Here is a 14,388-nt window from a genome sequence, read left to right on the forward strand (position 1 = left end):
TCAACACAGGTTCCATGTTCAAGTCCCAGATTCCCATGTCATCTAGTTCAATTCTGGAGAACTTTGAAATATAGGCTATATATTTCTAGTAAAGTGCATGAGCAAAGTATAAATTCAACATTGCACAAAGAAGTTAATATGATGTATTTTCTCTCTGCATACTTATAGCCACACAACGTCCAACACTCAGCAGTCAGCTCACTCTAATTCAATGTATTATGAATATAATTAAATACAAATGTGTCTTATAAACCACATGGGGGTTGGGCACTTTGTGTGTAGCACACGGAAATAAAAGAATCAATCAAAAATCAATCAATCAATCATAGCAAAAAGAGTTGAAAGTGAACAGCGCCGACAACGTTGTCCAGTTGAAAATGAACTACGCCGACACGCCACCCATACGACGTTGATACGCCGACCTCTCTCTGGGCGGCGTATCAACGGCGTATCAACGTCTGCTCACGCCGTCGGACTTTTTTGGACTATTTTTGTGTTTTCAGACAGTTGAAAGTGAACTGAAAATGAACTACGCCGACACGCCGTGCACACGACGTTGATACGCCGTCTCTCTCTTGGACAGCGTAGTAACGGCGTATGGACATCCGCTCGCGCCGCCGGTGCTTTTGTGGAAATGTAAGAGATTTCCTCAGTGATAGAATGAATAAGTTATCTTTAATGGACTTAACAAATGGAATTAATTATTACAACTAGGCCTAGTCTTTAGTGGATTTATTTGATACAATTAAGTGATGGAATGAATAATTACAGTTTAATGTCTTTAGTAAAGAAAAGTCAAATGTAAATAAACATTTATATAAATAACTAATTTGTAAACCTGACAAATTGCTCTGTTTGTCTTTGGTTTATTTGGGGTTGGTTGTTCATCTGGTCTGGCTCTTAAGTCCACTGGTAAGGTATGTGCCTTGTTGATATGAGGTCTCGGGTTCGCCTCCCAGCCAAGGATACACTTTGAACCAGTGTTACTTTCTACCGTAGCTATTAGTTTTTCCATCACTGAGTGGAATAAAACCAAGGAGGATCTCTCACACTTAAAGACTTGAAGAGACGGGAGACCACTGTTATTAATGAACTCAATTAGAACTTTTAATGATTTGCGAGTTCAAGCTGGTTTAAAGTTAAATGTTATCTAAAATGCCTAACAACACCAACGACAGAAACATCTAGCTGCCTTCTGAACACTAGCCACTTTACACAGCGAGTGAGCTGTACATAAAAAATCCATACATTCATTATTTGATCCCTGCGATTAAATCCAACATTTCATCATAGCTCTGGTCCGTAGCTCTAATGCGTTTAGAGCTATGGACCATAGCCCGGCAGCTTAAGGCCATATTTTAGCAAAATGTGGACGCGGCGGACAAAAGCGCCAACATTTTTCCACATGCTCTCCATAACCATACGTTTCATTTTGGAAGGGGGGCCACGTCATCAAGATGTCAGAAGGCGGCCATCTTGGCGTTCAAAGATGGCCGGCATGTAATATCTATAAGTGCCGCTATCTCGGCTTCTAAGCCACTTAGAAAGTCAATCTTGGTGTCAAAATATACATTATCTGGGTCAAGGAATGCAATAAGTTCATTGAGAATATCACTAGATGTTTATTTGTGCCAATATCAAATAAATACGGTCATTCTAGCAACATATTTACATAATCTTCAACTTTAAATTATCTGTCACAATTACAACTGCAAAGAGCTGTGCAATTCCAGTGTGCCTTCTGACATGAGCATCTTGCACCACAACCCTTTTTACAACCGCACTTTACCAGTTCATTGCAGGCTTTTGACGAGTGCTCCACACAGGAAGCCAGACCTGGTCAAGAGTGTCTGCTCCTCCGACTCAAGAAAGGGGACCTCTAAAAACACATTTCCGTGACGTGCGTTGCCTTATAGGAAGACCGAGGAGATATAAAGTAACATTTTTGGGGGGCGCCTCGCAACATTGTAACGACATGAGGATAGTTCTGGTGAGCCAGTAAGAAGGCAGCATTTCCGTCTCGTAGCCGACAGTAGGTTGGAGATAAATTGTGTTTTCTTTTTAAAGGTTACTTTTTTTTCTCTGAAGAAGGGACGAAAAGGGGAACCTTGATTTGTTGCTTCTTCGCCCCTCGCTCGGTGTATTTTCTGTTCAAAGGTTTGGGCTACTCTTATCCATTTCCCATTGACTTAAACTGGAGGGAATAGCATTATGTTTCAAAGTTGGATCCAGCTAGTCGAGGACTGTGTGTGAAACAACGTCAGGGTTGGTGGTGTGTTTATTGGCTGTGTCTCCGGAGCCTGCAGCTTTTGGCCAGGAATCAGTCGAGAAGAGCCTCGGGGCGACGAATGCCCAACCTTGGATTCTTTCTTTTTTAACATTCATTCACCCCGGCCAAAACCCAACCATTTGCTAGTGGTCTGCTGCTTGTCCCGGCTGATCACATAGACGCTTTAATTTATTGTTCGATCTATTTCTATTCTTGTATGCTGTTTTATTTATTCTGATCAAATATGTCAACTGCACGGTTTGATTCGTCCGATCGGTCCGCTTGGTATTTTGGACCCGTGTCGCGACAGGAGGCACAGAATCGATTACATGGACAGAGGCACGGCATGTTCCTGGTTCGAGATTCGTCGACCTGCCCGGGCGACTATGTGCTGTCAGTCTCCGAAAACTCCAAAGTGTCTCATTATATAATCAATTCTCTGCCGAGCAAGAGGTTCAAGATAGGAGACCAAGAGTTCGAGCACCTCCCCGCCCTTCTGGAGTTCTATAAAATCCACTACCTGGATACGACTGCGTTGATAGAACCAGCTCCTAGGTATGTGACACACACGATCGCGCACACATACACGACTAAAGAATAAAGGCACAAACGGAGATTGTTCAGCATAGTGCGTTACGGTGGAGATGTAATAGAACTCTTAGACAATGTAGTTTATCTTTAGCCTTGTAGGCATATTTATTTTATCAGGCGGCAGTGATACGGCTGTGCTGCCGCTCTGTAGTATCATCACAAGTTATCATCATGACACCGGAACAGGTAGTAGAGCAGGTGACAGAGGTAGAGTCAGTGACGTCATGTTCAGGACGTACTGCAGACAACATTGCCCTCTGTAGGACACAATGAGTAGGGGCGCACATAATGCTATACTTAACACCCCCACTCGATCTTAGCTTATTGTGGTACATCATACATTACATCATTTTGACAGAAAATAGAAAATAAACAACAAAAACACATTTTGGCACATTATACTTCTCTTGCACTTTAAGTGCCAAACAAATACTGAGCAAACTTTTTCAGTTTTAGCTTAGTGGCTGGTTTTGTCATTAAGTCAGCAATCATGTTGTCAGTAGGACAATAATCCAAACTTATTCTCCCACTATTCACAGTTTCTCTTATGAAATGATATTTGATATCAATATGTTTACACCTTTGTCGGTTTACTGGATTCCTAGCTAGTGCAATAGCTCCTTGGTTGTCATCGTAAACCTTGATTTGTGCATACTGACACTTATCAATACCCTTGAGTAGCTGTTGCAAATACATACACTCCTGTATGGCTGACGCTAAGGCCATGTATTCTGCTTCGCAGGTAGAAAGTGCAACTGTTGGTTGTTTTCTGCTCTTCCATGAAATGAGAGCACTTTTCTCGCTTAGACTGGCACAGTACCCTGTGGTGCTACGTCTGTCTGTGACCTCAGATGCCCAGTCAGCATCACTGTGGACTATTAAGCCTAGTTCACCTGTGTCATCCTTTTTAAAACATAACCCACGATCTGTTGTACCTTTAAGATACCTGAACACGTGTTTTACCGTGCTCCAATGCTCTTCACTTGGTTCAGCAAAATGCTGGGAAAGTTTACTGACCACATAACTTAAATCTGGTCTTGTGCATGTAGCCAAATAGATCAAACTTCCAACTGCCTCTCTATATATTCTCGGGTCTTCAATACTTTCAGCATTTTCTGTGTATTCGAGTTTTGACTCGCATGGGGTCTCTCTAACCTTACAATCTTGCATCCCAAATCTGGAGAGGATTTTGTTCACATACCTGTGCTGTGACATTGTGACTTGACCTTCTGACTGTTTAAAATCTATCCCTAGAAAATTGTTTAATTTCCCCAGGTCTTTCATTTTAAACCTCTCAGAGCATCACTTTGACATTTTTCACAACCTCCTCATTGTTAGCAGCAATTATCAGATCGTCAACCCATACAATCAGAATCACTTTTTCATTTTCTTTTTCCCTTGTATATTGACAGTTATCAGCAGGATTTTGTTCAAAACAGTTTTCAGTGAGATATGCATGTAACAGAGAATTCCAGTTTCGGCCTGACTGCTTGAGACCATATAAAGACTTCTGTAATTTGCATACTAGCTTCTCTCCTGTTTTTGACTTTTTCTCATAACCTTCAGGTTGTTCGAGATAAATCTCACAATCAATAGGTGCGTGCAGGTATGCGGTTTTCACATCCATTTGATGTAAAACTAAATCTTCCTGCACTGCCTTTTGCATGACTACTCTGACAGTTGTCATGTCAGCAGTAGGTGAGAATGTTTCCTCATAATTGATACCGTATTTCTGGCTGTAACCTTTTGCAACAAATCTTGCTTTATACCTGTCTGACCCATCTGTTTCACTCTTGAGCGTATACACCCACCTACCCCCCACTGCCTTTTTGCCTGATGGCAACTGGGTGAGCTTGAATGTATCATTCTCTTTTAGTGACTGCATTTCGTCATTCATTGCATGTATCCACTGCTGTGAATTGGTTGACTGTATAGCCCCCTGGTAATTTTGTGGTATGTTGCAAACTGCCCTATAACATGAGTCTACACAAGTTACCAATCTGTCTGCTGTGTCTTCAGTGTCATAATCCTGTAAGTGCACAGGCCTTCTCCTAGTTCTAGGTGGGTTCTTTCTACCCTGACCCTCAGCGCTAGGCTGTTCACCTTCAACCCCAGAAACAGAAACATCATCTTGAACACTTTGACCTGATGCATTTCCCATTTTTTCATCATCATTTTCCTCATTGTCAAGGAACCTGGGGTGTACCTCTCTGTCCTGACATTCAATGTGTGGTCCATGTGTCTGTGTTTCCTTTTCGTTGACTGTCTTGTTTGTGAATTTCACTAACCTGTGTTTTTGGATCTTTTCTGCGTCTGCATAATACACAAGATAAGCTGGGCTGTTCTTGTCGTACCCAATGAAACGACCCTGCTCACATCTGGGATCTAACTTCCCTTTCTCTTGTGTGTATGCAAAACACACAGATCCAAATTTCTGAAGTTTGGACATGTCTGGCTTCTTGCCTGTGAGCATCTCATAAGGGGTTTTCTTTGTGCGTCTACTGTAACACCTGTTTCGCACATAGGCGGCTGTCTGTACAGCATAATTCCACATTTTGTCTGGTAGTTTACTGTCAAAAAGCATACACCTGCCCATCTCATAGAGGGTTCTCCAACCTCTCTCTGCCGTGCCGTTTTGGTGAGGTGAATAGGGTGCAGATGTCTCATGCCTAATCCTATTCCTGGTTAACAGTGCTTTGAATTCCCTGTTTGTAAACTCAGTCCCCTTATCAGAACGTAAACACTTAACTTCTCTGAAAGGGGCGGAGTCTGCTAAGAACCTCTCTGTGGCATGTACTGCATCACTTTTGGATTTTAGAAAGTATACTGTCATGGCACCTGAATAATCGTCTGTAAAAGACTGTGCATATTTGTGACCTTCTAAACTTGGGGTTCTCATTGGACCAGCTAAATCAGTGTGGACCAGCTGTAAGGGCACTGTAGCCTTTCTGTCTGGCTCTCTATTCCTTGTCTGTGTGAATTTTCCCTTCGCACATATTTCACACAGCTGCGCTGGCCTGGCTGCACTGCCTCTGATCTCCATACCTCTTACCACACCCATTAACTTTTGTACATCCTCATAATTGCAATGACCCAATATTTCATGCCAGGTTTGCATGTCGTGGCACATATTGCATTTATCAACATTTTTCTGAACAGTTGGCAAGTAAAACAGATTACCATTCTCATAGAAGTCAAACCTGTCCCCCTTCTTGGCGATCATGTGGCTGTCCCCCTTCTTGAATGTCACTGTTGCTCCTCCGTTCGTTGCTCTTGCCACTGAGAAGATGTCGTGTGGATAGGTTGGCATATACAGTGCCTCCTGTAGCTGCGCTCTTTGTTGTCGTCCCTCGTTGTCTAGCAGGTAGATCAGCGCCGTCCCTCTGCGTTGCGCCATCCCGCTGCACTTGGTCCCATCCGCCAGCTCGATAGAATGGGTGTCGGGCTGGAATGTGTTGTCAAAGCACTTGAACTTGGCGATATCGTTCACAATATGAGATGTCGCTCCGGCGTCCACCATTATCCCTTTCTTCTTTACGTTGGCTGATGGCCTCTCGTCGTTTGCATGTTTGGCCATGAAACACTGATCCCCGTCGTCGATGTCCTCTTCTTCTGCAACCTTTCTGGCTCCGTCCTTTCCCTTTTTCCTGCATAGAGACTCTGCGTGTGTGTTGCTCTTGCAGTGACTGCACCACACTTTCTTGGTACACCTGGTTCTGATGTGTCCTTTTTCTCCACACTTGTAACACGTCAGAGTGGCTTCCCCTTCCTTCCTGTGTGTCTTGAAGCCTTGTTTGCTTTGCTTTGTGTTCGTCTTCATCACGCTGTCCGCAGATCCAGTTGTCCTCATCTTCTCAGACTCTTCATAGACCCTCAGTCTTCTCTTGAAGTCCTTGAATGTCACGTTGTCCTCATTTTGTGTAACGTGGACAGCCAGTGGTCTGAATGAGTCTGGCAGTCCATTCAAAATGGTGGCTACAAGCAGCCCGTCGCTCATGTTCTCTCCTGCATCACGAAGAGCTGATATTATATTTTCAGCCCTTATCATGTAATCAGTAACAGTTTAATTTCCTTCCATTTGTATGGTGGTCAATGACGTGTACAGGTTTAGAATCCTGGGCTTGCTTTTTCCAGAATAATGCTCCCTTAATAATTTCAAGGCTTTCCTGCCATCATCGGCGGCTTCATGTCTTATCAATGAAAGGCTCTTATCATCTAGTGCATTCACTAATTGAGCATAACAGTCTGCATTCTTCGCTGGATCTGCAGCTAATATTGCAGCCTCACCAGCGGGCTCTCTCAAAATAGTGTCTTTCAGCTTCAGAATGTGTAAACGACTTAGGAATCGCGTCTCCCACAAATCATACTTATCTTCTGTTCCATCAAATACAATCTGCTGTTGTAGCGTTCCTGCTCCGGCCATTTTCACTTTCCTTCTCTTCAGAGTTCACTATCTCCAAACGTTGCTTGAGTTGCGGCTTGTAGAAACTTTTTCGCGGGAGTCTCTCGGCGCCGTCTTCATCCAGGCTCGTCTTAGTAGCTTCTCTTGGCTAACAGTTCTTCTTACTTCTGTTACCTTGTTGTTGCTCTAGACTTGTATTGCATACCTGGGCCCATAACCTGTTCAGCATAGTGCGTTACGGTGGAGATGTAATAGAACTCTTAGACAATGTAGTTTATCTTTAGCCTTGTAGGCATATTTATTGTATCAGGCGGCAGTGATACGGCTGTGCTGCCGCTCTGTAGTATCATCACAAGTTATCATCATGACACCGGAACAGGTAGTAGAGCAGGTGACAGAGGTTTGATTGATTCATTGATTGAAGAATTTATTAACAGTTTGCAGAATTACAGTACATTTCAAGCACAAACTCAATACAAAGGCTGTTAACTGTGAGTGGACGACCCAATTAAGCATTACACTTGTTTCCAATAGGGTCCACCATGTTCAAATCATCAAAACATTTAGAGACGTACAAATAGACACTTCTATAGACAGAACAGGAATTCATCATAAAGGAGGTAAAAAGGGAAAAGAAATATGTACAGTGAGGGGAAAAAAGGGGGGGGCGGGGGGGGGGGGGGAAACAGATTTTACGGGGGCCAGTTTCGAATTGCAGCCATCCGTAGGTGCCCTTTGAGAGCGGTTTTGAAGGAGTCAAGGGATTCGCATGTCTTAATGACAGTTGGTAGGGCGTTCCACATTTTGGTGGCATAGGAGCGAAAAGAATTTAGTCCCTTGTTTGTGCCGAATCTGGGTTGTACATGGTTCGTTGCACTCCCTCTGGTGTTGTGGGTGTGGACTTCGTTAACATTAAGGAAGTATCTAGACAGGTACATGGGTATCTTGGTGGTGTATCGAATCTTGTGGACCAGACCCATTGCAAGATGCTGTACTCTGTCGTCGACCCTAAGCCATTCCAGCCTGTCGAAGTGGGCAGGGGTGAGGTGGGTTCGGGGGGCTAGATCAAGTAGGAGCCTGACCAGTTTGTTTTGGGAAGTCTGGAGCCTGGTTTTAAGGGCCTTTGAGGTGCTGTGGTACCAGGAGGTGCATGCATAGTCAAAGAAACCCTGTACAAGGGCTCCTGTTAAGGTCTTCAAGGTGTTTTTGTTGACCAGTGAGGAGATCCTGTAGAGGAATCTTGTTCTATGGTTGACTTTTTTGATTACGTTGGTGGCCCTTTTATCACCGGAAAGATTAGCCTCCAGGATGGAACCTAGGTAGGTAATTTCATCTTTACGTGTGATAACATTGTCACCCACTCTAACCAAGAAGCCATTTGCCTTGTTGAGATTACTAATAGAGCCAAAGAGAATGGATTCAGTTTTTCCCAGGTGTAAAGATAGTTTGTTATCAGCGAGCCAGGTGCAGATTCTACCGAGTTCAGAGCTGAGGGCATTTTCAACCTGCAGTTTGTCCCTGTCCGAGACCAGCAGTGCTGAGTCATCTGCGAACAGGAACAAGTTGCAGTCACAGGCTGAAGTCATGTCGTTTACATATATTAGGAACAGTAGAGGCCCTAGTATGCTTCCTTGTGGAACGCCACAGCTCACTGGGAGGGGGGGGGGACAGTGTTCCGTTCACTTCCACCATCTGTTCTCTCCCCTCCAGGTAGGATTGCATCCAGCTCACTGATGTGCTATCGAAACCAATTGCTTTTAGCTTGTTAACCAGTATGGAGTGGTTCACGGTGTCAAAAGCCTTTTGGAGGTCCAGCATGACCATGCCGCAGTATTTGCCAGCGTCCACCTCTTGTTTGATGTGGTCGCTCAAATAGAGAAGGCATGTGTCAGTGGAGTGGGATGTTCTGAAGCCAGATTGGAACTCGTACAATAATTTATTAGTGGCAAGATACTTTTCAACCTGTTCATAGACTATTTTTTATCTTTAGACTGATTCTAAAGACGCCTTCTAAATCCTGACCTAAGTTTTCTGAAAAATATTTATTCAAAAATCACCTTTTGTGAAGTGAAACTTATCATCATACATCATCACATTCCGGCCAATCACTTTTGGCGTCCTCACTTTTTAAGCCCTCAGCCAATCAAATTGCTATGGGGTACACATGCTCACACAAAGCTGGGCATAGAAGGGGCTAGCGCCCATCAAAAATGACAAAAAATAACAATGTATGTTCCTATACTGTACATGGCAACAACTACCCCCAACCCAAAGGGGTTCCTGTCCTGAAAGGTATAATTACAAAATGGATTCCTGTGCGTCCTTAATGGTTATGTATTGATTCATGTTCCTCTGGTTTATTGCAGATGTGAATACTTGCTCCAAGAGAAGGGACAGGAGTTTGTTCATCAGATCCAGGCTCGTTTCCCTCGACTCTTTGAACAGGTTGGTACAGAACCTCCCACCTTTCTTGACTGGAATGATTGGCACATACAGCTGGCATTTCAGGCAGTGAAATTCTCTTCTCTGAGCATTAAGAATCACTTGCATTAAAGAATAAAATAAAACTAGGGAAGTTCAGGTTGTGGCCTCCTGGTGGCGCTATTATAGGCCAATGTGAAAAGGGTGCCATTTCTTCTTAGCCTTGGATGGCAATTGGATGATTTGAGGCATTTTGTTCCAAAAATGTGTTTTGCAAAAATCCACCTGTTGGTGGTGCTATAACAGGCCAATGTGAAAAGGGTGGGATATATTCCTCAGCCTAGTAGGAAAGTCCGTGAAAGATTGCGTTCATGATTTGAGGTTTGTTGGCCAATCCTGCAAACTTTGAATGCCAATGTTAGCCAATTCGGATGGAATATGAAATATCGGACAGATGCGTCTTGAACACGACTATAGAGATATAGTCATAGTCATTCGGCCTGGTGGAGACAAGTCAAATTCAAGACAAGTCAAAATAAAAATTTGTCAAGAACAGAAAATGGAAGTGTGTGTGTTTTCTCTTCTTACAGCTCCTTACAAATGGAGACACCAGCAGGGAGTTTGTGGATCCCCCAGGTGAGCATGAAACAATACAAATTGATTTTTACAAGAGTGGCAATTGCAAATCACATTTATTTATGATTAAGCACATTTAAAAACAATTTTCATTGTACCAAAGTGCTGTACAGAACATCTCATCAACATGACAAGCACAGCCAATAGGTGCACAGCAAAATACAGACAATAAGTTATCATAGGAAAATCATAATATTGGGTTAAAAACAAACTAAACAATATCACGGACAATCAAACGCTTGGGAGTAAAACAGGGTTTTGAGCCTGGATTTAAAAACTTCAATGCAGGGGGAGGTTCTAATAGAGTAGGGGATGGTGTTCCATAGCCTAGGGGCTGCGACAGAGAAGGGATGGTGTTCCATAGCCTAGGGGCTGCGACAGAGAAGGGATGGTGTTCCATAGCCTAGGGGCTGCGACAGAGAAGGGATGGTGTTCCATAGCCTAGGGGCTGCGACAGAAGGGATGGTGTTCCATAGCCTAGGGGCTGTGACAGAGAAGGGATGGTGTTCCATAGCCTAGGGGCTGCGACAGAAGGGATGGTGTTCCATAGCCTAGGGGCTGCGACAGAGAAGGGATGGTCCATAGCCTAGGGGCTGCGACAGAGAAGGGATGGTGTTCCATAGCCTAGGGGCTGTGACAGAGAAGGGATGGTGTTCCATAGCCTAGGGGCTGCGACAGAGAAGGGATGGTCCATAGGCTAGGGGCTGCGACAGAGAAGGGATGGTGTTCCATAGCCTAGGGGCTGCGACAGAGAAGGGATGGTGTTCCATAGCCTAGGGGCTGCGACAGAGAAGGGATGGTCCATAGCCTAGGGGCTGCGACAGAGAAGGGATGGTGTTCCATAGCCTAGGGGCTGCGACAGAGAAGGGATGGTGTTCCATAGCCTAGGGGCTGTGACAGAGAAGGGATGGTGTTCCATAGCCTAGGGGCTGCGACAGAGAAGGGATGGTGTTCCATAGCCTAGGGGTGCGACGGAGAAGGCGCGGTCTCCCCTAAGCCTCAATTTGGTCGGTGGAACCTCCAGTAGCTCCAGGTCTGTTGATCTGAGGTGCCTAGTGGTGGGGGGGGTACTTTACCAGGTCAGAGATGTAGGCAGGGGCTAGTCCGTTCAGGGCTTTGTAAACAAATACAATTGTCTTAAAATCAATTCTAAATCGCACCGGCAACCAGTAGGGAGGCCAGGACGGGAGTGATGTGGTCTCTCTTCTTGGTGCCGGTTAGGAGCCTGGCTGCTGCGTTTTGAACCAACTGAAGACGGGATAGGGCTGACTGACTGATTCCAATGCAGAGGGAGGCACAAGAGTTCTCCTTGAGTACTCCTTGAGTAGAATAACTAACAATTGACCTGCCTTGCATCTTATTCTCTTATGATTAAGTCCATTCCCTTCAGTGTTTGCAGATATCACAAGTTGATTGATATTGTTATTGACATAAAATCCTTATGAACATCTTTTTACATATCTGTCAAAAGGATAAAACACAGAAATGCTGGAGAGCTCATTTTCATTGTGGTCTTTGAATGCAAATGTGTATAAAGTTAAGTACCATGTGTATGTGGGGGGTGTAGCAGAGACATACAGAAAGATTAAAATAATACATGCATTCATACAATTTCCAACATATTAAATAAATAATAAAATGACATAAGACATGGAAAATAATAAAATGACATAAGACAACATGGATACCCCCCAGTAATACTAATGTATGTATAGACGAAGCCGCGGAGCCGTGCCCTGTGCCATATTGTTGCATCTCTTATCTTTCTTTCCGTTTGTCTCTCTCTTAGTGGTGCACCTCGGTCCGGGCGAGGAGCGCTCTGAGGATGCAGTCATGATGAACACTCCAGTGATTAAGTCTGCCTTGGAGATGGGCTTTGAGCGCAGCCTGGTCAAGCAGACGGTCCAGAGTAAGATTCTGACAAGTGGAGAAAACTATAAAACAGTCCAGGAGTTGGTTTCAGATCTACTGAGTGCTGAAGACCAGAAGAGAGAGGAGGAGCGGGAAATGCTGGCAGAAGCCATGGCATCAGGTACGAGTCAGCTACGTCGCCTGCAGGAGGAGCGCACCTGTAAGGTGTGTATGGACAAAGAGGTGAACATCGTGTTCATACCGTGCGGACACCTGGTGGTATGCAAGGAGTGTGCCCCCTCACTGCGAAAGTGCCCCATCTGTAGAGGCTTAGTGAAAGGGACAGTCCGAACCTTCCTCTCTTAATTTGGACTCCATACTAACGGAACTACAGTAGTCCACTAGTCTCATTGACTGAAAGCAATAATAATATAGTCCGGCAGCCGACGGGCTTCTTTTGTTTAAAGTGGGAAATTTGGTATATAGTCTTTTTTTATTGGCCTAAAATATTGTCTATATACATACATAAATGAATCCACTTGCTGACCGGCTGTTAGTATTGGGCTTTTTCTTTTCATTAAATCCTATGGCAGGCAAAAATGTCAAACTTTCCTTATGCTTTAAGTAGCATGTGACATGCAAAACTAGGGGGTTTTCATGATTCTGAATCCATTCCAAGCATTAGTTTTGCACAAAAAACACTCCTTGGGCTAAAAACGGTCGTAGACGTCATGACAAATGTGATGAGGTCAGCACAAATGTGATGGGGTCAGCACATTTTGGGCAAGTGGCTATGGCTGTTTTTAGCCCAAGGAGTGTATTTTGTGCAAAACTAATGCTTGGAATGGATTCAGAATCATGAAAACCCCTAGTTTGACATGTTACATGCTACTTAAAGCAAAAGAAAAGTTTGACATTTTTGCCTGCCATAGGATGTTAATGGTAGGGTCAAAAGAAACTCCTATAAAATATATTGCCCAATATCGAAAGCCGGTCAGCAAGTGGATTCATGAATATATACGTATATATAGACAATATTTTAGGCCAATAAAAAAGACTATATACCAAATTTCCAACCCGTCCACCTCGACTGCCGGACTAATGACTCAAAAGGAGAAATTGGAGACTCAAAGTAGTCAAGTTAAAGTTGCAATTTATTTATTCCCCATTTTGTACAACTTGTCTCTTTTGGCATATGCTATTAAGATATTGCCTGATATACAAAAACACTTGGATTAATGTCTGTACTTCATGCCTTTTACCTGTCAAAATAAAAACTACAAAAATATGGCTGGTCTTTGATGCTTGACAAGTCTGGCCGAAGTAGTTTCTGTTTTTATTGTACTATGGGACAAGTATGTAGTAGCCTGGCTAATAAGCCAGACTAATATCACACAACACTGTCGCGGTATATTAGTCTGGGCTGGCTCCACTTGGATTTCATTTCCCGGGGGGCGGGTTCAAACATTTTCTCTTTGACGCAATTGGTCAGAGCTACTGTCAGTCAAAGGTCTCAAGCATTGAACGTCACTGTACCAAAGCCCGCCCATATTGCATACCGTGTCCCGATTGGCCCGACCTGTTCTCGGTTGTAGGAAAGAGGCGTGCTACTGAGCCTCGCCAGACCCTAATCCGCTGGCAGGCAAAAAATGTTTTGCCAACGGCTGATTCGGTCTGGTTTATTAACCAGGCTAAGTATGTAGGACTAGTAGCATGCCAAAGTTTGTGCTATTGCCATTGAGAATGCATTGGGCGTTAAAGTTAAATAACTCAGAAACTACAAAACATTTCAAAGTAAAAAGTTCCAGCATGTGTCTCCACAGTACGCTGAATTATAAAACGTGTGAATGGAGTTTCTAGGTGAAAGTGATTTTGACGTGCCACTATCTGCCATTATAAATTTCTCACATTTAAAGCACTATATTTCTAAAACTATGAAACATTTCAAAGATTCCTTTTCAGGCAAACATGTCCACCGTAAGATGAACCTAAATAGGTTTGAATGGGGATTCTAGGTGTAAGTATGTAGGACTAGTAGCATGCCAAAGTTATAATTTTTTCCGGACGGCATACTATAGCATGTCGTTTTTCATGATTTTGGAGGATTTGAAAAAAAGATGAAAATCATGAAAAAACGACATACTATAGTCCATGGTTTGGGACGGCATAATATATTATGTCATATTTTCATGATTTTGGGACACTATGTCAGAGCCAG

General features: G+C 43.6%; 1 protein-coding gene across 1 annotated transcript; it reads left to right on the forward strand.

Moving 5' to 3' along the window:
* The first annotated feature begins 1,863 nt into the window (after positions 1-1,863).
* Positions 1,864-13,441, forward strand: LOC306927945 (baculoviral IAP repeat-containing protein 2-like). Its single transcript, XM_079507835.1, has 4 exons — positions 1,864-2,824; positions 9,629-9,707; positions 10,274-10,319; positions 12,109-13,441. The coding sequence occupies exons 1-4, from the start codon at positions 2,514-2,516 to the stop codon at positions 12,534-12,536; spliced, it is 864 nt and encodes a 287-aa protein (XP_079363961.1). The 5' UTR covers positions 1,864-2,513; the 3' UTR covers positions 12,537-13,441.
* The last annotated feature ends 947 nt before the right edge of the window (positions 13,442-14,388 follow it).

Source organism: Electrona antarctica, assembly GCF_951216825.1.
Source record: "Electrona antarctica genome assembly, chromosome: 8".
Taxonomy (NCBI): domain Eukaryota; kingdom Metazoa; phylum Chordata; class Actinopteri; order Myctophiformes; family Myctophidae; genus Electrona; species Electrona antarctica.